Source organism: Hordeum vulgare, chromosome 3H (assembly GCF_904849725.1).
Source record: "Hordeum vulgare subsp. vulgare chromosome 3H, MorexV3_pseudomolecules_assembly, whole genome shotgun sequence".
Classification (NCBI taxonomy): domain Eukaryota; kingdom Viridiplantae; phylum Streptophyta; class Magnoliopsida; order Poales; family Poaceae; genus Hordeum; species Hordeum vulgare.
This window is the reverse complement of record NC_058520.1, coordinates 28,683,890-28,709,697: the sequence shown is the minus strand read 5'-3', so window position 1 is coordinate 28,709,697 and position 25,808 is coordinate 28,683,890. Positions and strand designations below refer to the sequence as shown.

General features: G+C 45.6%; 4 protein-coding genes across 10 annotated transcripts; 3 read left to right on the top strand and 1 right to left on the bottom strand.

Moving 5' to 3' along the window:
- Window positions 1–526: 526 nt before the first annotated feature.
- On the top strand, window positions 527–6,116 carry LOC123442758 (pentatricopeptide repeat-containing protein At3g09040, mitochondrial-like). 2 transcript variants are annotated; one of them, XM_045118891.1, is made up of 6 exons: window positions 527–810; window positions 1,467–4,346; window positions 4,421–4,516; window positions 4,604–4,720; window positions 4,836–4,922; window positions 5,831–6,116. In XM_045118891.1, exon 2 carries the CDS (start codon window positions 1,549–1,551, stop codon window positions 4,246–4,248), a length of 2,700 nt encoding a protein of 899 aa, XP_044974826.1. In that variant the 5' UTR covers window positions 527–810; window positions 1,467–1,548; the 3' UTR covers window positions 4,249–4,346; window positions 4,421–4,516; window positions 4,604–4,720; window positions 4,836–4,922; window positions 5,831–6,116. The 2 variants fall into 2 exon arrangements, with proteins under 2 accessions (XP_044974826.1, XP_044974825.1); XM_045118890.1 differs by having other exon boundaries at window positions 4,601–4,720.
- A 1,302-nt stretch (window positions 6,117–7,418) lies between these two features.
- On the top strand, window positions 7,419–8,825 carry LOC123442756 (RNA-binding protein 4.1-like). Its single transcript, XM_045118887.1, has 2 exons — window positions 7,419–8,148; window positions 8,459–8,825. The coding sequence occupies exons 1-2, from the start codon at window positions 7,755–7,757 to the stop codon at window positions 8,500–8,502; spliced, it is 438 nt and encodes a 145-aa protein (XP_044974822.1). The 5' UTR covers window positions 7,419–7,754; the 3' UTR covers window positions 8,503–8,825.
- Window positions 8,826–18,206: 9,381 nt separating this feature from the next.
- Window positions 18,207–22,769, top strand: LOC123442757. Its single transcript, XM_045118889.1, has 11 exons — window positions 18,207–18,884; window positions 18,985–19,042; window positions 19,135–19,202; window positions 19,280–19,459; window positions 19,568–19,664; window positions 19,757–19,863; window positions 20,006–20,139; window positions 20,264–20,300; window positions 21,405–21,928; window positions 22,019–22,137; window positions 22,408–22,769. The coding sequence occupies exons 1-11, from the start codon at window positions 18,633–18,635 to the stop codon at window positions 22,503–22,505; spliced, it is 1,674 nt and encodes a 557-aa protein (XP_044974824.1). The 5' UTR covers window positions 18,207–18,632; the 3' UTR covers window positions 22,506–22,769.
- On the bottom strand, window positions 19,847–25,378 carry LOC123442754 (snurportin-1). Of its 6 annotated transcripts, XR_006630524.1 has the most exons (12): window positions 25,002–25,378; window positions 24,541–24,724; window positions 24,176–24,426; window positions 23,966–24,080; window positions 23,719–23,811; window positions 23,210–23,353; window positions 23,008–23,122; window positions 22,814–22,907; window positions 22,621–22,683; window positions 22,370–22,525; window positions 20,292–20,354; window positions 19,847–20,177 (listed from the first exon to the last, which is right to left on the bottom strand). XR_006630524.1 is itself a non-coding variant. In XM_045118885.1 (8 exons), exons 1-7 carry the CDS (start codon window positions 25,361–25,363, stop codon window positions 23,009–23,011), a joined length of 1,263 nt encoding a protein of 420 aa, XP_044974820.1. In that variant the 5' UTR covers window positions 25,364–25,378; the 3' UTR covers window positions 22,197–22,907; window position 23,008. The 6 variants fall into 6 exon arrangements, 2 of the variants coding, with proteins under 2 accessions (XP_044974820.1, XP_044974821.1); XR_006630523.1 differs by lacking the exons at window positions 19,847–20,177; window positions 20,292–20,354 and having other exon boundaries at window positions 22,197–22,525; XR_006630522.1 differs by lacking the exons at window positions 19,847–20,177; window positions 20,292–20,354 and having other exon boundaries at window positions 22,197–22,683.
- Between the last annotated feature and the right edge of the window lie 430 nt (window positions 25,379–25,808).

Below are 25,808 nucleotides of genomic sequence, written 5' to 3'. Positions count from 1 at the left end.
AATTCAAAAAATGTTCGTGCTGTCAAATTTTTTCGGGGCTTTTCAAAATTGTTCTCCTTTTAAAAATTTCTTCTCATGATTTAAAAAATATTTGTGCTTTAAAAAATTGTTCGCGCTTGCATTTTTTTTTTTTATTTTTCAAAATTTGTTCTCAAAAGTCAAAAAATGTTCATGCTTTCAAATTTCGTACGCGCTTTCAGATTTTAAAGAAAAGGAAAAAGGAAATAAAGAATGAACCAAATAAGGAAATAAACAGAAAAGGAAAAAAGTAACAGAATAAAGAAGAAACAAAACTGGGCCAGCCCAGTCGGGGCGCCCGCCCTGTGCGGCGCAGGAGCCCCTGCCGCAATGAGCAGCAGGTAGGAGCTCTCTCTCCCGGCCGCCCCGACCCATTCAGGCCAAGCAGCCCAAACGAACGAACAGCCCAATACGGGGGCATGAGCTTGGGCTCGGCCCTTCACGTCTCACTCCTCGCGCCGTCCCTCCGACGCCCCCCCGTCCCCGCCCCGCCCCGCCCTCTTCGTGGCCGCCGGCAGCGCTCCGTCGTCGCGCTCGCTGCCCCGTCCACCATTCGCCTCCCGCGCAGGCCCTGCCTCTCCTCCAGCCGCCCCCGAGCACCATCCGCCCCTGAACCCCGCCCCCGACGTCGTCCGCAGGCTTCAGCTCCGCCGCCAGAGCTCGAGCGCCCCCAATCAGCCGCTCCCTCCCTCCCCGTACGTCCTGACGCCGGACCTCGCCGTCCACATCCTGCTGCCGTCGGCGATTGGCCGTCCCTTGTTCCGCAACCTGAACGGAAACAAGTGAAGCCCTGTAAGTCGTGCCGTACGATCATTATTAGTTATCGAGGCTGCCGGATGTACTAGTTATGTGTGTTAAATTAGCCACTAATCTGTTTTGTTGTTCTGGAACCTAACCCGAGACATACATTTATGACTGGGGAAAGATTGATGCCAAGATACATTTCTTACCCGTGCTTCAGCTTGGTACTGTACTGCTGCTGACAATTCTTAATTGGCAAGTTCATGATAATCACAGATTGAAACGATGCTACTTTAGTGAGCAAAGCTGTACTTGCTTAACTGTTTCAAGTGTTCCGTGTCTGGTGATTTTTACTACTTCTGATGGAAAGTTGGAATCAATCTGTGTGCTCGCACTTTCCTGAGGGCGCTGCGATGCACACAACTATTTTTCTGTCCAAAGTGTGAAAAATCCATGTTCATACGGCTCAAAAATACTATGAAGAAGTTAAGCTTGGTTAGGTGTTAATTAGCTACAATATGGTCATGTATAGCTAAACCAACATTTAATGAGATCCTTATTGCTAAACAGCGTGTAAACATCCCCTCCTGTGTTTAGGCGTATTCAGACGTTTACACTCACAGCCACAGTTTAGACAGCATTTTGCCAAATGGCTTTACAACTTTCTCACAGCAGTCAGCACACAGCTCACGGCTTCTCTCCCACAGGTATTTTCACAAAGCTGCTTTCTGTCAAACCACAGCCGAGGCAAACACAGCCTCAATCGATTGGGCTTGTTCGGGAGGTTCGATGACGATGGTCCGGGCAAATCCAGCGACGGTGGTTCTTGATTTGTTCAAGCACATCAAGCGCTCAGCTGGTGGCCGTCTGGACCAGTTTGACCTTGCGGCGGTCCTGTCAGCGTGCGCGAGGCTGGATATCCTCGCCTGCGGCACACAGGTGCACTGTGACGCGGTGAAGAGCGGCTTCTTCTCGGGCGCCTTCTGTGCCACAGCGCTGGTGAACATGTATGCCAGGTGTGGCTGCGTGGGGGATGCCCGTAGGGTGTTCGGTGGAATCACATGCCCGGATACCGTGTGCTGGACGAGCATGATCTCTGGGTACCACCGAGCTGGAAGCTACTGGGAAGCATTGTCTTTGTTCTCGAGAATGTTGAAGATGGGATCTTCTCCGGACCAAGTGACATGTGTCACCGTCATTTCCATTCTTGCGAGCTTGGGTAGGCTGGATGACGCAAAGGCCTTGCTGAAGAGGATGCCGGCGCCTAGCACGGTTGCTTGGAACGCTGTCATCTCCAGTTATGCGCAACAGAGTGGGATTGAGCATGGGGTCTTTGGATTGTATAAGGATATGAGGAGGCAGGGATTATGGCCCAGTAGATCGACATTCGCCAGCATGCTAAGTGCAGCAGCCAATATGAGGGCGTTTGTTGAAGGTCAACAATTCCACGCGTCCTCGGTAAGGCATGGCTTGGATGCAAATGTTTTCGTCGGCAGTTCTCTGATCAACCTGTATGCGAAATGTGGTCGCATTAGTGAGGCGAGGTATGTGTTTGATTTCTCCCGTGAGAGGAACACTGTCATGTGGAATGCGATGCTCAATGGGCTTGTTCGAAATGAGCTACAAGAAGAGGCCATCCAAATGTTTTGGTATATGATGAGGCTTGGTCTTGAGGCTGATGAGTTCACGTTTGTCAGCGTTCTTGGTGCATGTGCCTACTTGGATTCATATTGCCTGGGAAGACAAGTGCAGTGTGTGACAATCAAGAAATGCATAGATACAAGCTTGCTTGTTGCTAATGCAACATTAGATATGCACTCCAAATTTGGAGCTATAGATGATGCGAAAACATTATTCAATCTGATTCCTTACAAGGATAGTGTATCCTGGAATGCCCTTATAGTTGGACTTGCACGTAATGGAGAAGAGGAAGAAGCAATTGGTATGCTTGGATTGATGAATGAGGGTGGTATAACACCAGATGAAGTGTCTTTTGCTACTATAGTTAATGCATGTTCCAATATTCGAGCTACTGAGACTGGAAAGCAAATCCACTGCCTAGCAATGAAGTATAGTATCTGCTCAAATCATGCTGTGGGTAGCTCTCTGATTGATTTATATTCTAAGCATGGAGATGTGGAATCTTGTAGGAAGGTTTTGGCACAGGTAGATGCAAGTAGTATAGTCCCAATAAATGCTCTGATTGCGGGTCTTGTGCAGAACAATAGAGATGATGAAGCTATACAGTTGTTTCAGCAGGTTCTTAGAGATGGTTTAAAGCCCTCCAGCTTTACATTTTCAAGCATTCTTTCTGGTTGCACTGGACTTCTCAGTTCAATTGTTGGCAAACAAGCTCATTGTTACATATTGAAGTCTGGTCTTCTGAATGATGATTCTTCCCTTGGTGTTTCACTGATCCGGATATATTTGAAGTCCAAAATGCTCGAGGATGCCAACAAACTCTTGACAGAGATGCCAGATCACAAAAACCTGCTTGAGTGGACAGCTATCATTTCAGGGTATGCTCAAAATGGTTACAGTTCTCAATCATTGCTATCATTTTGGAGAATGCGCAGTTATGATGTTCACTCAGATGAGGCGACATTCGCTAGTATTCTCAAAGCTTGTTCAGAGATGACAGCTCTGAACGATGGGAAAGAGATACATGGGCTCATCATTAAATCTGGATTTTATTCTTATGAAACTTCCACTAGTGCCCTCATAGACATGTACTCCAAGTGTGGTGATATCACCTCATCCTTTGAAGTGTTCAAACAATTGGAAAACAAGCAAGGCATCACGTTATGGAACTCCATGATTGTTGGATTTGCAAAGAATGGTTATGCTGACGATGCACTTCTGCTTTTTCAGAAAATGCAGGAGTCACAACTAAAGCCTGATGAAGTTACATTACTTGGTGTCCTAATCGCTTGTGCTCATGCTGGCTTAATTTCTGTGGGTCGACATTACTTTGATTCTATGAACAAAGTCTATGGATTAAAGCCTAGAGTAGATCATTATGCGTGTTTTATTGATCTCCTTGGACGAGGTGGTCATCTTGAAGAGGCTGAAGAAGTTATTAACCAGTTGCCCTTCAGACCTGATGGTGTGATCTGGGCGACATACCTTGCAGCATGCAGAATGCACAATGATGAAGAAAGGGGGAAAGTTGCAGCAAAAAAACTTGCTGAGTTGGAACCAGAAAACCCGTCTACATATGTGTTGGTTTCAGACTTACATGCTGCAGCTGGTAACTGGGGTGAAGCTAAGATAGCCAGAGAAGCAATGCGAGAAAATGGAGTAACAAAATTTCCGGGATGCAGTTGGGTCACAGTAGGGAACAAGACAAGCTTATTTCTTGTACAAGACAAGAAACACCCTGACTCTCTTAGCATCTATGAAAAGCTTGATGATCTTACTGGAATGATGAAGAAAGATGATGACATTGAGGAATATGATATGCTTATTTCTGCTGAAATGTTTACTTGATGACTCAAAACCCTTTTGAACTAAAATGCTCTGAAGAATGAGGCCCTGATGTCATTTTCTGGCCAATCCAGAACTTGGGTAGATGCTTGGTTACCGAGGTAAAGAATTTGATACGCTTGGTCATATTTATTTGCGATTTTGATTCTGATCACTTTATTTTCTGCAATTGTAGCACCACTGCATCAGCACAGCTTTATGGACTATTGGTTTCACCCTGCATTTCGGCTCAAGGGAGCCTAATTACCTGTGATGAAACCGCTTTGTTCAGGTTCGTTTCTAGTTTATTTCTTTCAGAGAAGTAATTTTCAATATGGTAGTAAGCTTCTGATGGCTCGAAAAATTTCATATCTAGTAGTTGATACTTGATACCATACCAAGATGGCTTGTGAAGTTACCACAAAGTCACAGTCTTGATGTGGGGACGCGGTACCAGTGAAGATTCAGGGGGCAACTAGAACTCATATATGCTCAGGTGCTTCACCTTTTGCATTCATTTTAACACATTTGTATTTTGTGAGTTTGTAGTTCTGATTATACAATTTTATTTTATCTGTTCTAATCTTGATTTCCTGTCTAAAAATTTGCAGATGTTGCTTATTTGACGAATTTGATGTGGTGCCACAACTAGGTGGCACAGCTGCAGTTTTCCGATCTCTTATTTATGCATTCAGCTGGTCTGTTTTTTTCCCCTTTCTGTTTCCTTTCCATGCCATCCATCATAAGCCATATACTCCCTCTGTCCGGTGAAAAGTGTATGTTTGGCTTTAAAATTTGTCCACAAAAGAGTGTACTTCCATCTTCCCAATGCATTTTAAAGTAGAAAAAATGTTTCTGTCTCATTTCACACGGTAATCAAGACCAATAACATTCTACACATGGTCTTCTTAATTTCTACATGCACTTAACTCATTGGGGATTGGGTAATTAAAGAGGGGAGAGATGATGCCTTTGCACCTTTCCAATGCATTTTTTACTTCACTCCATAATTTGTCCTAAAATTTCTATATGTACACTTTTCATCGGACGGAGGGAGTACATCACCCAAGCAAAAAATACACTAGTTGGTAGCACAGTTCTGCAGGACATTGCCGATTCATGAATTTTGTTGATTGCACTGCTTATGTGTTCACACAGGGTTTGTCCAAGTTTGCCAGTATTTGCATCGAGATACTGTCTTTTATTTTCATTTTTGTATCATACTGTACTGAAATCATGCTTTCTTGCTGTGTTTTCTTTTACTGTGGCAAAATTGAACGTTCTTGAGGTCCATGCAGCGATGGCATAGATCTTTCTTTCAGTCAGTTAGTTATGTGTTTCACCATATCCACGCTGATATTCCACATGTCTCGAAATTTTCGTATGAAGCTTGATGCTTGTGTTGGTTTGGCATCTTTTGTGCTTTGGAACTTGACGAATGGTATCATCGCACGAGGCACAGTGAGCTACAAACTTGATTGAACTTTATTCATGCGAAGTATTTCACTCATGATTGCAAGTCATATGTGTTTAATGTAGATCACTATTGTCCTTAGTCCTGTGTGTTCATGTTATTAACAGATATGTATTCTTTGTTCCTTTTCAGGTTATTAGTCTCGCGGGAGCACAAAAGATAACTTTGCATCCTGATCATATTTTTCTACTTGCGAATTAGGCTGCCCTATGGGCTCAGGCTGGGACTTCAGGCCTTTGATTGGTGATCCCAAGCACCTGGGATGTCCACTAAGATCATTGTAACATAAACTGAAAACCACCTCCTAGGAGGCATGTAAACACCAAAGTCTTTGTGTTTTCTCGAGAAAAAAAATCCATGCGGACCTCTGAACCGTTTAGGTACCATGAAGAAAAAAACAATAGTGCACATTCATTTTTTTATGCCTCACTATGAGCATTTTTAAGTTGTTTTTTGCAGGATAGTGTGTTCAGTATGTCCGATGGCCAGGATTTGCGGAAGGTCTTATCTTATCCAGTATAAATTGCTGAACCGGTATGGCCCAGCCCATACAAGTTATCTCTTAGGGCCCAGGCCCATGTAGTGGGACTAACCTAAAAGGAGGCTCCCAGCCATCTCCCGTTCGTGAGACAGCCGCCACACACAAAACATTTGTGCTGGAGGTACTCCTCTCTGCCTCCCGTACTCCTCTCTCCCCCCGTTCCTACATGGTATCAAAGGCCAGCGACGGCGGGGCCTGAGAAGACGACGGCGACGTCCGGCGAGGTGGCGACGGATCTGGGCGGCGTCCGGCGAGGCAACGGCGGATCTGGGAGGCGCGGCGTGACTGCGCAGGAGGTGCGGCTCGTTGGAGAGGAAGGAGAGGTGGAGCTGCTGTGCTGCGCGGCAGAGGAAGAAGGAGAGGTGGAGCTGCTGTGCTGCGCGGCAGGAAGAGGAAGCTGAGGAGCGGCTTGGTCTCCAACGGGCTGTGGTGCTGCGGGAGGAGAAGAGGAGAAGGGTAGTGGAGAAGGGCAGCTCCTTGTTGTGTTGTTGTGTGTGCGTGTGTCTGCAGGGGACCGGGAGCTGGAGAGCTGCTGCGGGGGTTGGCTGCTGTTGGAGGCCAAGATCCTCTGGAACTGCTGCTGTTTGCAGAGGAAGGAGGAAGAGAACTGCTGCTGTTTGCAGAGGAGGGAGGAAGAGAACTGCTGTTGTTTGCAGAGGAAGAAGGGAGAGAACTGCTGCTGGAGGAAGAGGCTGTGGTTGCTGCTTGCACTTGGAGCTGCTGAGTTGTTGGGTGCTGCTGCTAGCCAGGGGCGTAAAGGGACCAACCGTGCAGCTGTAGGGCTGTGCTACTGAGGGCTGCTGCTGCTGTTTACCGGATCGGAGATGGCTGAACCAAATGCGCTTGCTGAGGCTTTCGAGAAGCTCGCTAAGATCCTCGCGGAGTCCAACTCCAACTCTGGGGCCATCGTTCCTCGACAGGAAGTGGCTCAGGAGCTCGAAATGTCACCCTGGACATGAAGCTAGAGGGGGCCACAAATTATTTGAGCTGGTCCAGGAGGGCATTGCTGGTTGTGGAACAGAAGGAACTTGATGGGCACTTATTGGGTGCGGTTGATGAACCCGGAGACAAGACTATCGCGGAGGGAAAGCGGTGGAAGGTCATAAACTATGTGCTTGTTGGTTGGTTGTTGAACTCAGTGGTGCCCTCCATTGGTCGCTCTGTGGAGGGGCTATCCACGTGCGCCGAGATATGGAAGACTCTATCCACCCAATACTCAGGCAAGGGTAATTTCATGCTAATTGCTCAAATTGAGGGGAAGATCAGTCGGCTGCGCCAAGGCGATGACATGTCAGTGATGGCATATGTAGCAGAGCTGCAGGCTTTGTGGGCAGAGCAGGATAACTGTGATCCTCTGGAACTCTATGATGCGGCGTGCATCGAGTCAGGGCGCAAGTGGATTGCACGCAGGCGCGTGCTGAAACTGTTGGAAGGCCTCAAAGGTTGCTTTCATGGCAGGGGGCTTCCCTGTTGCACCAACCTCTCCTGCCAACTATTGAGGAGACTATTGCAACAATGTCTCAAGAGGAGGTGAGGCTATCTCTTGCGCATGCAAACGTGAAGTTTGTGCTGGCTTCGACATTTGCAGTCACTGAGCGCATGGAGTGGGGAGATCCCAACAAATGTCATATTTGTGGGGAGGTAGGTCATTGGAAGAGGGAATGTCCAACTCGTGGTAGAGGCAGGGGATACAACAGAGGGGGCACTGGCAGAGGAAGGTATGCTCCAGGCAGAGGTGGATACCCATGGAACTCAGGGGGTCAACTTTCTAGGGGCAGAGGTGGCTACTCAGGAAACTCAGGGGGCAGGGCGCATATGGTAGTTGAAGAGGACACTGGGACGTCACAGGGCAAGGGAGTTGATGAGGCTGCCTATGGAGACTTTGCTCACTGGGCCTCCACTGATGAAGGTAATTCGATGAAGGCATGTCTTCCTCCTAATGAGAGTGCTTTAGAGTGGGTCTTGGACTCTAGAGCATCTAAGCATGTTGCGGGTAATTCCTGTGTGTTTGAGTCTTACCATAAGCATGCTCCTACTCACAAGGGCACTATACAAACTGACGATGGTACCAATCAGCCTGTCGTAGGGGTTGACACAGTCAAATGCACTTCAACCATCTCATTATCGTCAGTTTTGCATGTGCCAGCTTTTCCTTCAGTGCTCTCATTGATCAAATAGACTGTCGTGTGATCCTTGACAAGTTCGGTTGCTTGATTCAGGAGCGACAGACGAGCCAGACGGTTGGGACTGGCACCAGGCGTAGGGGGCTCTGGTACATGGACCAGGAGGTGCAACCGGACTTGGTGTGTGTTGCGACCATGGAGGACAAGGAGAAGCAGGCGATGATCCATCATTGTAGAATGGGTCATGTATCTTTTGATAAGATGAGTAGAATCTTTCCGGATGTTATGTGTGGAATAGGCAAGGGCAAGTTGACATGTGATGCTTGCGAATATGCAAAACACACACGAGCCTCATATGTGAGTAAGGGGCTTAGGAGCATATCTCCTTTTATGCTCATTCATTCGGATCTATGGACTAGCCCAGTAGTGTCAATGAATGGAAAGAAGTATTTTGTTACCTTTATTGACTGCTATTCTCGTATGACTTGGATTTACTTGATGCGTCACAAGGATGAGGTGTTTAGCTGTTTTCAGAACTTCCATGCTCTTGTAAAGAACCAGTTTCAGGTGCAGGTCAACGTGCTCAGGACTGACAATGGTATAGAGTATGTGAACAATATTTTTGGGGATTTCATGGCTAACCAAGGGATTCTTCATCAAACTTCATGTCCGGACACCCCACCTCAGAATGGAGTGGCCGAAAGGAAGAATCGTCATATTCTTGAGGTTGCTCGGTCATTAATGTTTACCATGAATGTGCATAAGTTCTTATGGGATGAAGCAGTTATGACAGCCACGTACCTGATCAATCGGACGCCTTCCAGGATATTAGGTATGAAATCTCCGTCTGAGTTGCTCATTGGAGATAATAAGTTTGTTGTTTCCCCAAAGTTGTTTGGCAGTACTTGCTTTGTTCGTGATCACCAACCATCTGTTGGAAAGCTTGATCCTCGGGCAGTGAAGTGTGTCTTCCTGGGATACTCTTCTAGTCAGTAGGGGTATAAATGTTGGTCTCCCTCTGAAAAACCCAGGTTCGTGAGTATGAATGTTACCTTCAGGGAGTCCGAGCCATTCTATGGTACGCCGACTGATCTCAGACTGCTATTTGCAGAGCTTGACCACCTACATCATGTGCACGATGGTCAAGAGGGGGAGAAGGATGTGTCTCATACTCAGGGTGATTCTGTGGGCAATAACACTGCTAATGATGTGCAAGTTCAGGTCCAACCAATAGTGGGGACAATTCCGGTTAGTACTCTCACTGATGATGATGTGTAGGTTCCTGTCGAGCCAACCGTCGATACACTTAAGATTGGTGCTCTTCTGGTTCCTGTTCGGGATCGATGGCAGACGAACACCCTAGTGTACTCTCGACGGCAACCACGCGTGCAAGGGGAGCAGCAAGGCAGTGAGGCAAGAGTGCAGGGGGAGCAACAAGGCAATGAGGCAAGAGTGCAGGGGGAGCAGCAAGATAGTGAGACGAGCTCATCTGACATAGTGGAGCTGCCCATTGCATTGCGAAAGGCTACATGTGAAGCGGCAAGAAAGGGTGAAGTAGCAAGGAAGGCTCTACCAAAGGATGATGCTTGTGATGATCTTGATATTGGCAATTTTGTGTCTTATAAGGCTTTGTCACCCACATATAAGTCGTTTGTTGCCTCCCTTCAAACTGTGTCAATTCCAAAGGATTGGAAGGCTGCAAAGCAAGATCCGAGGTGGCGTGAAGCGATGATAAAAGAGTTGGAAGCACTAAGGAAAAAACAAGACATGGGTGCTAACCACATTGCCGGCAGAAAATAAAGCAGTGAGTTGTAAGTGGATCTAAACAGTGAAGCAGAATCCTGAAGGGAAGGTGGAACGGTATAAGGCCAGATTGGTCGCCAGAGGATATAGTCAAACTTATGGAATTGACTATGATGAGACGTTTGCTCCCGTGGCAAAGATGAACACGGTAAGGATATTGGTCTCCTGTGCTGCAAACTTTGGGTGGAAGTTGCATCAATTAGATGTCAAGAATGCCTTCTTGCATGGTGAGTTGCAAGAAGAAGTGTACATGGAAATACCACCAGGTTTTGGTACTTTAGAGACTACGGGGAAGGTATGCAGGCTGAAGAAATCCTTGTATGGACTGAAGCAATCACCAAGGGCCTGGTTTGATAGGTTCAGACGTGCTATCCGTGGTATGGGGTATGGTCAGTGTAACGGTGACCACACGATGTTCTACAAGCACTCTGACCGGAAGATCACCATTGTTGTTGTTTATGTGGATGACATTATCATCACTGGAGATGATGAGGAGGAAATAGAGAGATTGAAGGGTTGTTTGAGCAAGGAGTTTGAGGTAAAGGATTTGGGTAACCTAAAATACTTTCTTGGCATTGAAGTGGCTCGGACAGAGAAGGGAATCTCTTTGTGCCAACGAAAATACACCTTGGATCTCTTGAGTGACGTGGGCATGATGGGATGTCGTACTACCCCTACTCTGATTGAACAAAATCACCAAGTGACAGCACAATCAGGGGAGCTAGTGAATAAGGAAGAGTATCCGAAACTGGTTGGAAGGTTGTTTTGTACTTGTGTCATACCAGGCCTGACATTACGTATGCTATGGGGGTGGTGAGCAGATACATGCATGAACCAAGGAGTGGGCATCTTGATATTGTGCACAGAATCCTGAGATACTTGAAGGGGACTCCGGGTAAAGGGTTGTGGTTTGGGAAGAGTGGACATCTTGAGGTGGATGGCTATAGTGACTCTGACTGGGCCAGTTGTCAAGATGATAGAAGATCAACTTCTGGTTACTGCGTGTTTGTGGGAGGAAATTTGGTATCATGAAGAAGCAAGAAACAGCCGGTTGTGTCTAGATCAACAGCAGAAGCTGAGTATAGAGCATTATCTCAAGGGTTGTGTGAGATGCTCTGGGTGAAGTACCTACTGAGCGAGTTGAAACTTCTGAGGAAGGGGCCCTTGAAGGTGTGGTGTGACAATCAGTCAGCTATAGCCATCGCTAATAACCCAGTTCAACATGATAGGACAAAGCATGTGGAAATTGATCGGTTCTTCATTAAGGAGAAGCTTGATGCCGGGGTCATCAACCTTACTCATGTCAGTTCTGGGCAGCAGTTTGCATATTGTTTGACAAAGGGTCTGGGAACAAAGGATTGTAACTTGGCATGTGACAAGATGGGAATGATAGATATCTACCACCCATCTTGAGGGGGAGTGTTGAACCGGTATGGCCCAGCCCATACAAGTTATCTCTTAGGGCCCAGGCCCATGTAGTGGGACTAACCTAAAAGGAGGCTCCCACCCATCTCCCGTTTCTGAGACAGCCGCCACACACAAAACACTTGTGCTGGAGGTACTCCTCTCTCCCTCCCGTATTCCTCTCTCCCCCCGTTTCTACATAAATCGATGGACAGTTATATGTGAACTATATATCTGCCAGTGTTTCAGATATGATTGTTAATAATCACTCTGCTGTCTTTCTTGTGAGCTAACTTTTTAGAACTGCCGCATTGGGTTGCATGCCACACCGTATTATTTTGTATGACATGGGTAAGCTACATCTCCCTATTTATATTTTTTTACTCGGTTAGATTGCAATGAAAACTACCTAGCAGCATCCTGCCATGTTTCATTGTTTTAAGCATTGTGGGTTCAGTAGCAGTTACTTAAAAGGGCTTTTGATTTGCTATTTTGTTGGCTCCTGGAAACAAATGAGCATAGCTGGATGGAGCTCCAGCATCTTGAGTTATTGGTGTTGCACCTGTGGAAATGCAGGTTTGTGACTTGACCGATCTATCTAATATTTTGTTGGAACCTTCCATTAAATAGGTTGTAGCAAATCTTTCCTACATCTGTTGTTACTACAGATATATGTTAAGTTCCACAATATGCACATTACTACAATGCAATGCTACAAATCATGATTTAGCTATTATTTCCATAAGTTGTTGTGTCCCTCTGTCAATCAGGTTGAAAGCTTAGAGATTTAGATAATTTCTTAGGTTCAAACTAGCAAAATGGCCCGTGCGTTGCCATGGAAGAAAAAAAACATAATTTCCAATGATGGTGACCACATTATGTTCACATATCATCGCTTGATTTAGAAATTTTGTGCACAAATGTAAGAAAATGTTTCTTCTTTTAAATTTATTCACAAGTTGAAGCAATCTTTACATTTTCAAAAAATATATATCATGGTTGTCAAAAATCTTGGTAACTCAAAGATTTATTCTGAATTTCAAGATTTTTTCTTAGAAAACATACAATAATAATCCGATCCATCCAACAGTTAATTCTTCAAAATTCACACATGTATATTGTCACAAAAAAAATATAAAAATCCGGCGCTTTTTTTGAACCCTATTTTTAATTCAAAATAAAAATTCGTCAGCATTTTAATTCAAAATTCCTATTTTTTAATATGCAAAAGTTTTTGTAATTCTAAATTATTTAAATTATAAGTAAACAAAAATGGAATGGAAAATTTTAAATAAAAAAAAGAAACTATCAAAACAGGCATTAGCTATTTTTAAAATTTTAGGACATTTTTAAAATGCATTAACATATTTTGAATTAGAAATCATTTTGTTAAATGCCTTTAATAATTTTTAATACATGGAATTGTATTTGAGATCATGGACTTTTCTTATTGTACAAACATTTTTCTAAAATTGCAAACATTTTATTGTATATGCGAGCATTTTTCACAAAACTCCGAGCAGTTTTTGAAGTCACAAACATTTTAATTTTTTAAATATGTTGATTTATAATTTTCAGTTTATTAAAATATTAAAGATTATTTGAAGTTCTAAATTATTTAAAATAAAAAAATAAACGAAACTAAAAATAAATAAATAAACGGAACTAAAAGCAGGCGCCTGTGCATGGGCCGGCCCAGATGGTGTGCTGGATATTCTCCCACCATGCAGAGCGTAATATAGTAGGTTTTTACATGGGCCGGCCCAGTCCAAGATTTTTCGCTTTGTCAAACGTTTTTAATTACTTACCGGTGGCATGGTGGGTAATTTATGCAAACTTTAGGGGTAATTTTCAAGACGGACGACCAGAAACCGTATTTGCTTTATTATTAGGGAGAGATTATTGAGAATGCAAAGCTTCATCTGCCAACATTGTTTTTATTTTGATCTCATTCAATGACAATTCTCTGACATGCTTTAGGCCATTGTAGACATATAATTTTGCAACATTGCTTAGCTAGATATGTCATGTGCTTTTTTACAGCTTTTGACTGAAAGGGGATATCTTTTCCTTGATAATCATGGTCCTGGGCCAGCTTAACATTCAGTGATTGTTGTAGTACTAGAAAAAAGGTCATACCGTTCCTTTGTTGCTGACACTATCGTTGTGTAAATTCAACATTGATGTTGAATGTTATTACATGATTTACACAAAACTGGTATTCTTGTCCCTTCAGATGTTGCAGGTGCTGACAATCTGACGCCTTTTGAATTGGCTCTCAAAATTTCAACTGAGATTAGAGCTACTTACTTTCAGGTAAGCTCTATTTTGTAAAAGCATTATAGCAGCTATTAGAAATTCTGAATATTGACACATCCCAGTTTGAGATTCATCGAGATATGGAGATCTTATTTGACCATTTCAATCTTATCCCAGTGAATATTGTTGTTTTTTCGTTTTTAATACAACATTACTATACTTATGATCACTTTCCTTTGTTTAATTCAGCGCCATTCTTTTCTTATATCCGTTTTAGTAAAAAATAAATATCTCACTATCAAATGTATGATGTAATCCTTTTGCTCGGCCGTAGTAAATTTCACAGAGCCGATATAATATATAACTAGAAGTTTTAGGCGATTTGTTACGTTGTTTATGTTGTTGGGATTTCATTAAGATCAGAATTGGTTTGACGCGTGGGAAAATAGTGAAGTGTGTTTTCCTTTTTATAATACGGTGTTTTGGTGTGATTATTGGCAGTGTGATTTTGTGTTATCTGCTAATCAATGCATACGTGAAAAAAAATCTGTGTTGGTGGACGCATGTTCTATATTAGTGTTGCAGTGCATGTGTTGGCCTTTTTTGTTAGGTGGTGAGAGGGTGTACGGTGTTTCTACAGAGTGGTTGCTTTCAATTAATTTGAGAAGTTGTTGACCCAGTCAAAATCATGAATCAAATCCAAAATCAATAAATTAGCTCAATTGAATTAGAGAGCTCCATGGGAAATCTTTGACAAGGTCAAAATCGAGAATCAACGAACACCTCAATTGAACGGGAGAGCTCCAAAATTAGGCAATATGGTGTGTTAGATAGACTATAAAGGAATTGAAGTGAGAGTTTCTTAAATCATTGACCCGGTCAAAATCGATGACCCAAATTCATACTGGAGACCTCAGTTGAATGTGTATCACCTCAATTGAATGTGAGAACTCTAAAATTAGGGAGCATGTTGTATTAGATGATAAAATAATTGAGGAGAAACCCTTAAATCATTGATCCGAATAGAATCGGTGATCCAATTCCAAGTTGGTGACCTCAATTGAATGTAAGACCTTAAAAGTTAGGGAGTATGTGTATTAGACTAGAAGTGTCGGGCGCCTTGCTGAGCAGTTGGTATTGTTGGATTTATTGAAAAAACATACGCTGTTTTAAAATATAAGGTATATAACTTTTTAAAAATGTCAAACTATTTAAGTTTGATCAAATTAGTAGATAAGAGCATCAAAATCCATGCCGTGTGAAGAGCATCAAATTTCTTAAAAAACATACCCTGTTTCACAATATATCAAAATCTATAATATAAAATTGGTATGATGGATTCACCATGAAATGTATTTCCATACCTTTGTTAATATTGTGTATGTCGATACTTTTTGCTCTGGACTTGATCAAAGTTCAAGAAATTTGATTTTACAAAAAATAATACTTTTTATATTTTGGAACTTATGGAATATTTGATTTGGCGGGTGAGGGAGATGATGGAGTGTGTTTATTTTTATTTATAATGTGGTGATTTGATGGTACTTTCATAGTGTGCTATGTGTTATCCGCTAACCAACATATATTTATAATATGGGGAAATTTGTGCGTCGGTGGTTGCATATACTATACTAGTGTTACGATATCACATGATTGCTTACTTTTTTCTAGGTGGTGAGGAAGGGGTGTGCGGGATTAATATGTTTTTATAGACCGATTGCTGCTCATTGATTTAAAAAATTATTGACCCTGTCAAAATCGTAAGCCAAATCCAAAATAAAATACCTCGACTGAGTGAAGGAGCCTCAAAATTATAGGAAATACAGAACTAAAAGAACTGAATGAAAAAAATATTAACCTGATCAAAATTGGGTGACCCAATTCTAAATTAAAGACTCGATTAATTGTGATGCCTTAAAATTTAGGAACGATAATGTATAATGAGATTGACCCGAAAGATAAACATATCTTTGCACCACACTTGCCTCGAGCGGACGGCAGGCTTGGCCAATAAGATGACGGATGACCATACACTCATACAGGGGTTGTCTTTTTTTTTTCCGCAATGTAAAAAAATAAAAGACACCATTCGTCCATTTGTTTACTTCTGTATCATTATACTGCGATGTTGAAAGCTCATTCGTCCATTTTGCCTTGGATTGACGTGAAACTAGGATCTTTCTTCTTGGCACCTTGATCCCAGTAGTCAACTTTTTTTCCATAAATGCGATGTAACAGCTGCCATAGGCATGAAGTAATTAAGTTTCTTCATCTCACCTTCGGTCTATAGGCTATAGTTAGTATTCAGACACACCTAGCTGAGAAGACTTTGAGATGGATCTTGCAATATCCGCCGTTACAGGTGACCTTGCCAGCCGATTCATCTCTTTCCTCATGAACAAATATGTGGATCATCTATACTCGAAGCAGAAGGTGGAGAGGCTACAACAGCTCCTGCTGAGAGTTGACACGGTCGCCCGTTGGTTCAAAGGGATGTGTTCCGAATTGGTAGAGTACGGCGCTGCAGCGAAGAGGATGAGGCGGGGTAGATGAAACGGAACCTGGGGAGAAGAGGAGGGGCAGTTGCGCCTGAGCAGAACGGTGGCGGCTGGGAGAAGGGGGGTGCGGAACCCAATCGACCACCAGCTGACATGCAGTCCCACCTGATCCTCGAAGCTTCGAGTATGTAAAGCTCTCCAGTCGTAGCGATGACCCACTCAAAATCGAATACACAACCAAATCAAACGCTCAATCGACTCCGAGGCTTCCACCCTTGGGGAGCTTAGTGATATAGGAGATACAAAAGAATTGAATGGGGGAGCTTAATGATATAGGAGATATAAAAGAATTGAATTGGGGGGGGGGGGGGGGGGGGGCTTTGAGAAATTATTGATCGGTCAAAATCGGGTGACCTAATTCTAATTGAAAACCTCAATTGAATGTGTGCTTTCTAAAACTAGGTAGCATAGTGTTATAAAGGATATGTGATTATTGCTCTAGAAGTTACAAAAGCTTAATGTTGATTGTGCTCGAGTGATGACAAATTGACTATCCATACATGCCTACCATATTATAAAAGAGATCTTCCAACTTGCCCCTTCTGTAGGGATGCATGCTCACACGTCCTTGTCGTTTCTAGCTGGTTTTAGTGCATCTTTTGTTCTGCTTCAGCCGTACAACTACAGCTCCAAATACTTCGGATCTTTCTAGAGGCATTTGGGGCAATGCGTCAAAGATCCTTGCGCTTTGATCACCGAGGAATAGAGACTTTACAAATAAATGTGGATCCTTTTTTCTCATGTTTCAGCTTCTATTGTTCAGGAATTTTGAGTGGCGCATCTCCCGGCCTGGCTAACCGATGACCGGGCGGAACTGCAATCACCGTTGCCGCCATACTTCCGTGCGCTCCATTGGCTGCGGACATTAGAAATCGCACAATGATGAGGGGTGTCGTTGAGTAAATTCTTGCTGTGGACAAGTCACAATGGCACGTAGGTTTGTGCACATTGAAAATTCTTGCTGCGGACAGGAATGATGTTCATCTCAGACTGATTATATATATTATCACCTAGGTAGCTATAGTTAGTGGATAAGCAGGTCCCTTTAAAAAGAAGGTTTGGTTTTCTTACTACTAGTTTTTGGTAGTTTTGCAATGATGATCGTTTCACAACGGCGGACTGTTCAGGTTTATATCCGGAGGAACTTTTTTATTCTTATTTTATTTCTGATGAATACATCCCTTGCCGTTTTTGTACGTTGCGCAACACCTCATATTGGCCCCTCATCTTTGTACGTTGCAGAAGGTCACTTGCATTTTCGCTCGGCCCAACGAGTCTTGTTTTGTCTTATCTAAATTTTGTTCGGAAAAGAAAAGGAAGTGCAAATAACTGGGCCCAATTAGACTCAAAGTAATCTCTGAATTCGGGTTCGGATCGATCTTGCGCGTGTTCACTAAAACGGGATTTTCAGCTCCCTGGCTCCTTGGAGTCTTGTCATTTTAGAAAGTTTGGAAAACACAGTTTGAAGTACGTATTTTCCTTTTTTGTGTGCACGCCACGTATAAAAATGTATTGTTATGAAAGTTTTCATGTATTTGGTATATATTAGGTTTAAACTATGCACACAGAGGAGACATTTCGGTCCATCAAACACTCATTTGTACATAGTTGAGTTGGGTTGTATTTTTGAGCCTTTTTTAGGACTTTCCTAATCCTCCTTTCCTTTCAGAAAGATCGTGAAATTCGTTTTCCTTGAACGGGAGCAGAGCAGGCTTGCATGCAGAGAAGAAAATATGCGATGAATATCGTCCTCCCTGCCACCAAAACTCCATGGCTTGCATGCAGAGAAGAAAATATGCGATGAATATCGTCCTCCCTGCCACCAAAACTCCATTAGACATTTTCGGCGCAACGTGTTCATACGCTGCTCTGTTTTGGTAGACATGCATAGAACGAGTAGCTCGTTCCGTTGCCAACCCAATCCCTTCATATCTGTGGTGGCTACTCCACGCGTGCCAGGAGCCAAGCGTGGCCATAAATCCAGCATCTTTTCTTCTTCTTTCGTTACTCAACGAATGAGGTGGCGTCTTCCTTCTCCGTGCGAGGCGACATTTGGGCCAGAAGTTTCATGGCAAGAGAGCGGTGTGAGACGGAACACGTACTGCATGTTGAACCGCCGACGGCGACGTGGAGGAAGAAGATGAAGATGACAACCGTACAAACAACCGCCTCCTTTCTTTTCTTACCAATCACAGTTGCAGCTCCCTCGTTTTACCGCCGGTTACTGCTGCCTCCGCACCACGGTCATGGCGGCCTGCCTCTCCCCCACGCTCCCTCGCCACACCGTCCACCGCCGCCGCGGCTGGGCCCCAAAGCCTCCCTCCTCCTCCTCCTCCCCCTCCACGGCCGCATACAGCCGGCGCCACCGCCAGCACCAGCACCAGATCGTCGCAACGCGCTCCGGCGCCATCTCCGCCCGCGCCGCCTCCCCTGCGGCCGCTGCCGCTGCCGCCCGGGGCCTCGACGCCGACGACATCCGCCACCCGCTCGACAAGCAGGTCCGTTCCTACTTCATACGGTATTTGTTTCCTTTTCTACTCTTTGCCGCGTGTGTTGCTTGATTTCTTCTTTGCCCCTCATCATTTTCTTGCTTTGCAGAACACCTTGCTGCTCAAAGCAATTCCAGGGCTCAATGATATAGGCAAGGCTTTGCTAGGTACTACTCCAGTTCTCTGCTTCTCGTCTATCATTTCACAACCCAAGATGCACGGTCTACTTCCAGAAGCTAACACTGTCTTGCTGATGTAGGGCCGGTTTCCGAGCAAGTTATGGTTCTTCAAAACATTGGATCGTCGGTTCTCGTCTCTGAAAACCAGGTATAACCGATCATGTCGAAATCACGACGTTTTAACGCACCCGGACTGAACGCATGACATGCTGCTTCTGTCTTCAGTTGCCTGAACTTCACCAGCTCATGGTCGAAGCCGCGAAGATCTTGAACACGGAGGCGCCCGACTTGTACATACGGCAGAATCCCGTCCCTAACGCTTACACCCTAGCGATAAACGGGAAAAGGCCGTTCGTCGTCGTCCACACGAGCCTCGTGGAGCTGCTCACCAGAAAGGAATTGCAGGCAAGAAGGACCATCCAAATAGGCTGATGAATTACTAACACATTTCTAGTAGCCGCTACATGCTGAATGCATGTGAATTACTCATGTGGAGATGTGTGTTTTGGTTAGGCTGTTTTGGCACATGAGCTGGGTCACCTCAAGTGCGATCATGGAGTCTGGCTCACCTTTGCCAACATACTAACAATGGGGGCATATACTGTCCCTGGTAGGCCTTCTAATCTTTCACACAATGTCATGTATTTGCGAGGCTGCTATGCGATTCATCTGACGGTAAGTGCATGTGTGCATTTTCTTCAGGTTTCGGTATGGTTGCTGGGTTCCTTGAAGAACAGCTGTTCAGGTGGCTGCGCGCCGCGGAGCTGACTTGCGACAGGGCGGCTCTTCTCGTAGTAAAAGATCCCAAGGTACAATCCACATTCAGTGTAGAAGTTTGTTCTTGCAATGGTTATTACTAGCTGATAATCCCCGATGAATGTAACTGTTTTAGCATCAACCAGCATGTAATCTGAACCTGATACGCCCTATGTTTTACCTTACCGTCAAGAGGTTGTCATCTCGGTCCTGATGAAGCTGGCGGGAGGATGCCCTTCGCTGTCGGACCAGCTGAACGTGGACGCCTTCCTGGAGCAAGCCCGGTCGTACGACAAGGCATCGTCGAACCCGGTCGGGTGGTACATCCGGTCAGTTCTCTTCCGCATGAACCCGTGATCTCGCGAAGCTGCATGGTATTAACTGACATGGTGAGATTGTTGTGAAGATGAACACAATCGTTGATGTGGTTTTGTTTTGTGCTTGTGTTTGCAGGAACGCTCAGACGAGGGAGCTGTCGCACCCTTTGCCCGTAATGCGAGCCCGGGAGATGGACGAGTGGTCGCGGAGCCAGGAGTACAGGACCCTGTTGCACAAGATGTTTCAGTAGGATGTCTGTCCTGCCTGCCTGTGTATGAATGAAATGAACTGAATTACAGTAGAAGCTAGCCTTGGAGCGGGTGGGTGCGCTGGTGGTGGTACAAAGCTAAGGAATCAGTAGAGTTGGGTATAGTGTGTGTGTATGTATATACATGATCGGTACATGTGACTGGAATTAGATTGGGTGTAAATGTTTCAATCAAACTTGTGAATGGCCATTCATGAGGTGCATTCTATCCATCCGCTCTTGGTGAACCCTGATCGAATGGCAGGACTGAATCTATGATGATGATTTTTTTATTTTATTTTTTTGCTGGAGAGGTGTGAGGCTGCTTGTTTTTGACTTGGTATAACCAAGAAATGTCGTCTTCATCACTAGAAGAAGAAAACAAAGGAAAAGGAGGGAGAGAGAAAAAAAAAAGGTGACCAAGAAAATCGATCAGGCTCCCCACATCCATTGATCCAGGCCCAGGAATAGAGACAGAGAGTGGAGTCATGGGATGACGACGACGCAGCGCCAACCACCACTAGTGCGTGCGTGACTCATCACCAGCAGCGGCGACATGCTTCGTCCTCCTGTGGCCTCCACCTGCGGCTTCTTCTCCGGCTCCGGCGCCGGCTGCTGCTTCCTCCGAGATGCTTCTACTGTTCGGCATCACCAAACCCGCACCTCCGGCTCCAGCGGCAGGGTAGGTAAGAAGCTTCTCCTCCTGCCTAAGCTGTTGGACTCCAACTGAATTGAATCGACCAATCCTGGCAATCAGGGGTTCAGCAGGGCGGGATTCCGGCGCGGATCGAGCCCCCTCCTACGCTCCTCGTCGGCCTCTCCTCCGTCTCGTCGTTACTTCCGACAAGCACTCGCTGGCGGCGGCGTCGCAGCAGCTGACAGCAACTACTGCTTGACGGCAAAAGACATAGTGCGCACCCTCTACTGCTCTTTCGTGCTGGGGAACTAACTGAATCCATTGTAGCACAAGGTAGCTGAATTACTTACTGGTGGATGGATGTAAGTATGTAAACCTATGCTTGTCTGCAGCGATGTGTTGTGATGGACATCGAAGGCACCACCACCCCCATCTCCTTCGTCGCCGACGTGCTCTTCCCCTACGCGCGGGCCAACGCCCGCGCCCACCTCGCCGCCACATACCACACCAAACAGACCCAAGAAGACATCGCCCTCCTCCACGCCCAGATCCTCCAAGACCTGGCCGACGGGGTCCCCGGCGCCGTCCCACTCCCACCGCCCGATGACACCGACCAGGACAAGACCATCGACGCCCTGGTGGCCAACGTGCAGGCCATGATCAACGCGGACCGGAAGCTCACGGCGCTCAAGCAGCTGCAGGGCCACGTGTGGCGGCGCGGCTTCGAGAGCGGCGAGATCAAGGGGGAGGTCTACGACGACGTCGTCCAAGCCCTCGCGGAGTGGGACGCAAGAGGCATCAAGAGCTACATCTACTCCAGTGGCAGCAGGGAGGCACAACGGCTCATCTTCGGCAACACCGTCGCCCACGGCGACCTCCGGCGGTACCTCTCCGCCTTCTTCGACACCAATGTTGGGTACGCACAAGTCACAAATGTACCACCATTGTACATTCAATTTCATCTCAATTTGAAGTGAACTTGATGCCATGGATGATGGTGTTTCAGAGGCAAGAAAGAGTCTCGGAGTTACTACGAGATCTGGCAGACCCTCGGCGTCGACAGCCCGTCCCAGATACTCTTCCTCACCGATGTCTACCAAGAAGCCACCGCTGCAAGGGATGCAGGTCAGCAGCAACCATACTGATCACACCACCCCCTCCCTTGATTTAATTTAACTCACCAATTCTCAAACAGCATTTTATATAACTGAATAGAACACAGCATTTCGTTCGAAAAACCTCCACCCAGCTCAAAAGCAGCCAGTAATATATGTTTTAGGCTCATGATAAACAAGCAGCGCTTCATAAAATATAAGCTGCGCCGTAGATCCATAGTGCTTGTCTTTCGCATACTCACAGGTCAGAGGTAGCTTGATTCATCTACTGGTTTTGCAGGTCTTGAGGTGCTTATATCGATCAGACCTGGGAACGCGCCGCTCCCTGAGGATCACGGCTTCCAGACCATCACGTCGTTTGCTCAAATCGCCACCTGAATGCCACAACGAACTCACCCCTGCCATATGCAGACAAGTATTATTTACAAAAGGAACCATCAAACCTCTCTTTTTTACCGTGTACGCTAGATCAGTTGACAACTGAAGTTACAACCACAAGAGTCGGTACAATTGTCTCGCCCTTGTGTAAAACCATGACTCGTTATCAGCAGGTTTCCTAAAAGCAGACACATATGGGTATTTAATCAAAAACCTGGTACTGAAATTCGTCCATGAAATATAAGGTATTGAGTGATTTTACAAGTGTCTGGTTCAACACCACGCATTAATAAGAGAGTGAGCCGAACCTTGGTCTCGCTTTGCATCTACTTCAACCTAACATGGTATCCAGTCAAACGCCAAAACTGGCACATGTACTGCCTCAGCATTGAATGACTGCCACTACACACGTTCAAAAAGGTGAAAAATAAACACACATAAACTGCAGAATAAGGGGAGCCAATCCGCTGCACAAGAAAGACTGAAATCGGCGCTCCCTCACCTCAACCTTGCATTTCAACATCTGTGGATTCAATCTCCATACTGTTTGATTGAACAGAAGCTACCAAATCCTCAATTCTCAGAGGAGCATGCCTGGCAGCATACTGGAATAAAACCTGAAACAAACAAAATCAACAAGTAAACTACATGCAATGGATACAAGAACATTGATTGAAACAGGGCATGGACATGTCGTCACTTACTTTGGAGAGGCTGTCAGCAAAAGTACGAGAACGGTTCAACTTTCCGGCAAGTTGCAGCTCACCAATCTCCATCTTTCCATCCACAAGTTTCACACTTTCATCTCTTACACTGAAGCGAAGAAGGTTACCTGGCCGCAGGTTTGACTGCACAAAAAGCATGATCACATGAGTATGTTTATGCTTAAAACATATTCAGAAGTGGGATACAGACAGGCGATCACTGTACAGGAAGGCCTGTAAAATGAGAAAGAGCATGTGACGTCCAAAACATCAAGTTGTCAAACCTAAATGCATCACCACAGAATTAAGGAACGAGCATGGACATGAACCAGATGATAATAATCAGCTATAAGTTGATGCTCTAAGCCTCTACATGGTAGGCGACGCGGCAACACATTTCAAAAATTGAAGTTTATTTGCACCTAACAGGGAGGGAAATAACACGACTCACATCCTGCATGCTAATTTACTTATAGTTTGTTGGAATAAGCTGCATTTTGAAATCGTACCTTCTGGATAAATTCGTTGTCCAAGCTACCAAATGCAATTGGAGGATCATCAGAAGTAACTAGCTTTCCATCCTCTTGCAGTTCCAACACAACCTGATAGCACATGACAAAGCAAGGTCAGTAAAAATATCAAGGGATGAAGTGCAGCGGTAGTAGGCACAAAAATTATCGAAAAAAACATATTTTTAAGAAAGAGTAATCTTTAGTCGCTACAACATGAATAGAATAATAGAGAAACAAAACTTACGTGTTGCTCAGTTGGAACTTGTCCCTCACTATCCGTGTCAAGAAGGTATTGGCTGCAGATATTGTCTTTCCATACTAATGTAAGGGGGGTGATTCCAGCTTGATAATGTGCATGCCTGATAAGAGAACAAAATCACCTCATCAGTCAATTCAATGTTGTAAACTGTAAAATGGGTGAACATATTAATAAAGGTATGGAAACAGAAGTTACTTGTTATAGAACAGCAAGCCATCTTTAACATAAGGTGTGCTTCCTGAATATGCTGCTTGAAGGCCATCAAGCGTCGACTCATACATAGGGACAGCACTGAATCTATACCGATGGTATGTCGACGGAGGATCACCAGCAGAAGTCTCCATAAGCTTAGAGTTCACCCAGAAAAACCTGAACTCGGCAGTGCAATCATACAGCGAATAGCCTCGCCAACAAATCATATCAACGATGTAGTACGTCTCATCGGGCTGCAGCACAACAACACAAGATGCAACAAAGAGATTAGAAACAGGCCCGAAAGCAAGCAAGCAAATTATTCCAGCAGCCAGTGGCATCGAATAAAAATCGTTTTGCTTGGTTACCTCATGGAATATGCAGTCGAGGATAGAGTAGGAGCTTGCCGGGCCAGAGAGTCCTCTCTTTGACCCGTTGGGCAAGGCCGAGGGGAACCGGTGAAGAATGGTCCCGTTACGGAGCCTGCTAATCGTGATGCCGTTCGACGACACGACCATGCATCGTTTGCCGGCAGGTCTGGCAGAAACGTGCCTGCATACAGAAAAGTTGTTGAAACAATGTCAATCCTTCTCCATCTGTGATAACTTGACTTGTCAGTGTAATGCTACCAGTGCTGTTTCGCGACAGTAGGCTAAGGTAAATGTGTGGTCAACTGTAATCTAGCTAGAAGAGCACAAAATTTGCTACAGTAGGGTGAGGATGAACTAGCAAGGGTATGCGTATTGCTATCCATAATCAAAGAGTCATCTTTCTTTGGAGGAGTCTAGAGCCGAATCGAATAGAGTCGAGATGGGGAGGGGGGGATTACCAGTCGCGGGCGAGGTGGGGAGGGGCGTCGACCATCCACTCGGGGAGCATGATCTGGCGGGCGAACCAGCGGCGCTGGTCGGGGCCGCGGAGCTTGGCTGTGGCCGAGGCGACGTCGGCGACGGTGGGGTCATGGCCACGTTCGTCACGGGCGTCGGGGGAGGGCGGGGGTTGGTCGGAGGCGGCGGGGGAGGAGGGGGGCGGCTGGGGAGACAGGAGGGAGTTGGCGAGGCTGCGCGCGCGCGCCTGGGCGTCGGCGCGGCGGGCGGACTGGGTGTGGAGCGCGGAGTCGCGGCGGCGCTGCTGGTCGGAGATGGCGGGGCGCTTGTAGGGGCGGCGCGGGTCGTGCTGCGGCGGCGCCATGGCTGGGTTGACGGCTTCGGGCACAGGGGCCCCTTTATGACGATGGTCTTTGATTCGGGGCCAGACCGAAACGGGCTGGGTTATCCGATTTTCTTTTCTTTCCCCCGAATTTGGAACGGGGACACGGTCAGATACGGATTCCAACATCTAATCACTCTCTCCACTCCTCTCTTCTCTTTTCTTTTCTTAGAATCGAAGGCTTTAGAAAGGGAAAAGTCTATCCTTCAACCGGCGGATCTGCGCGATTCATCCACCACCTGTTCGTCCGTTCGATCCCGCCATCGCAATCGTTTCTTGACTTTTCTGAAACTGGATCGTTGTTTCCGCAACTGGAGCGTTGTTTCGGAAAACTGCCCAGTCCATGTCTCCGCCTCCGCCTCGGCCCGACAACCCTCGCCGCCGCCGGCCTGCTACGGCTCGCCGCCCTCCGCCGTCGGCCTCCGGC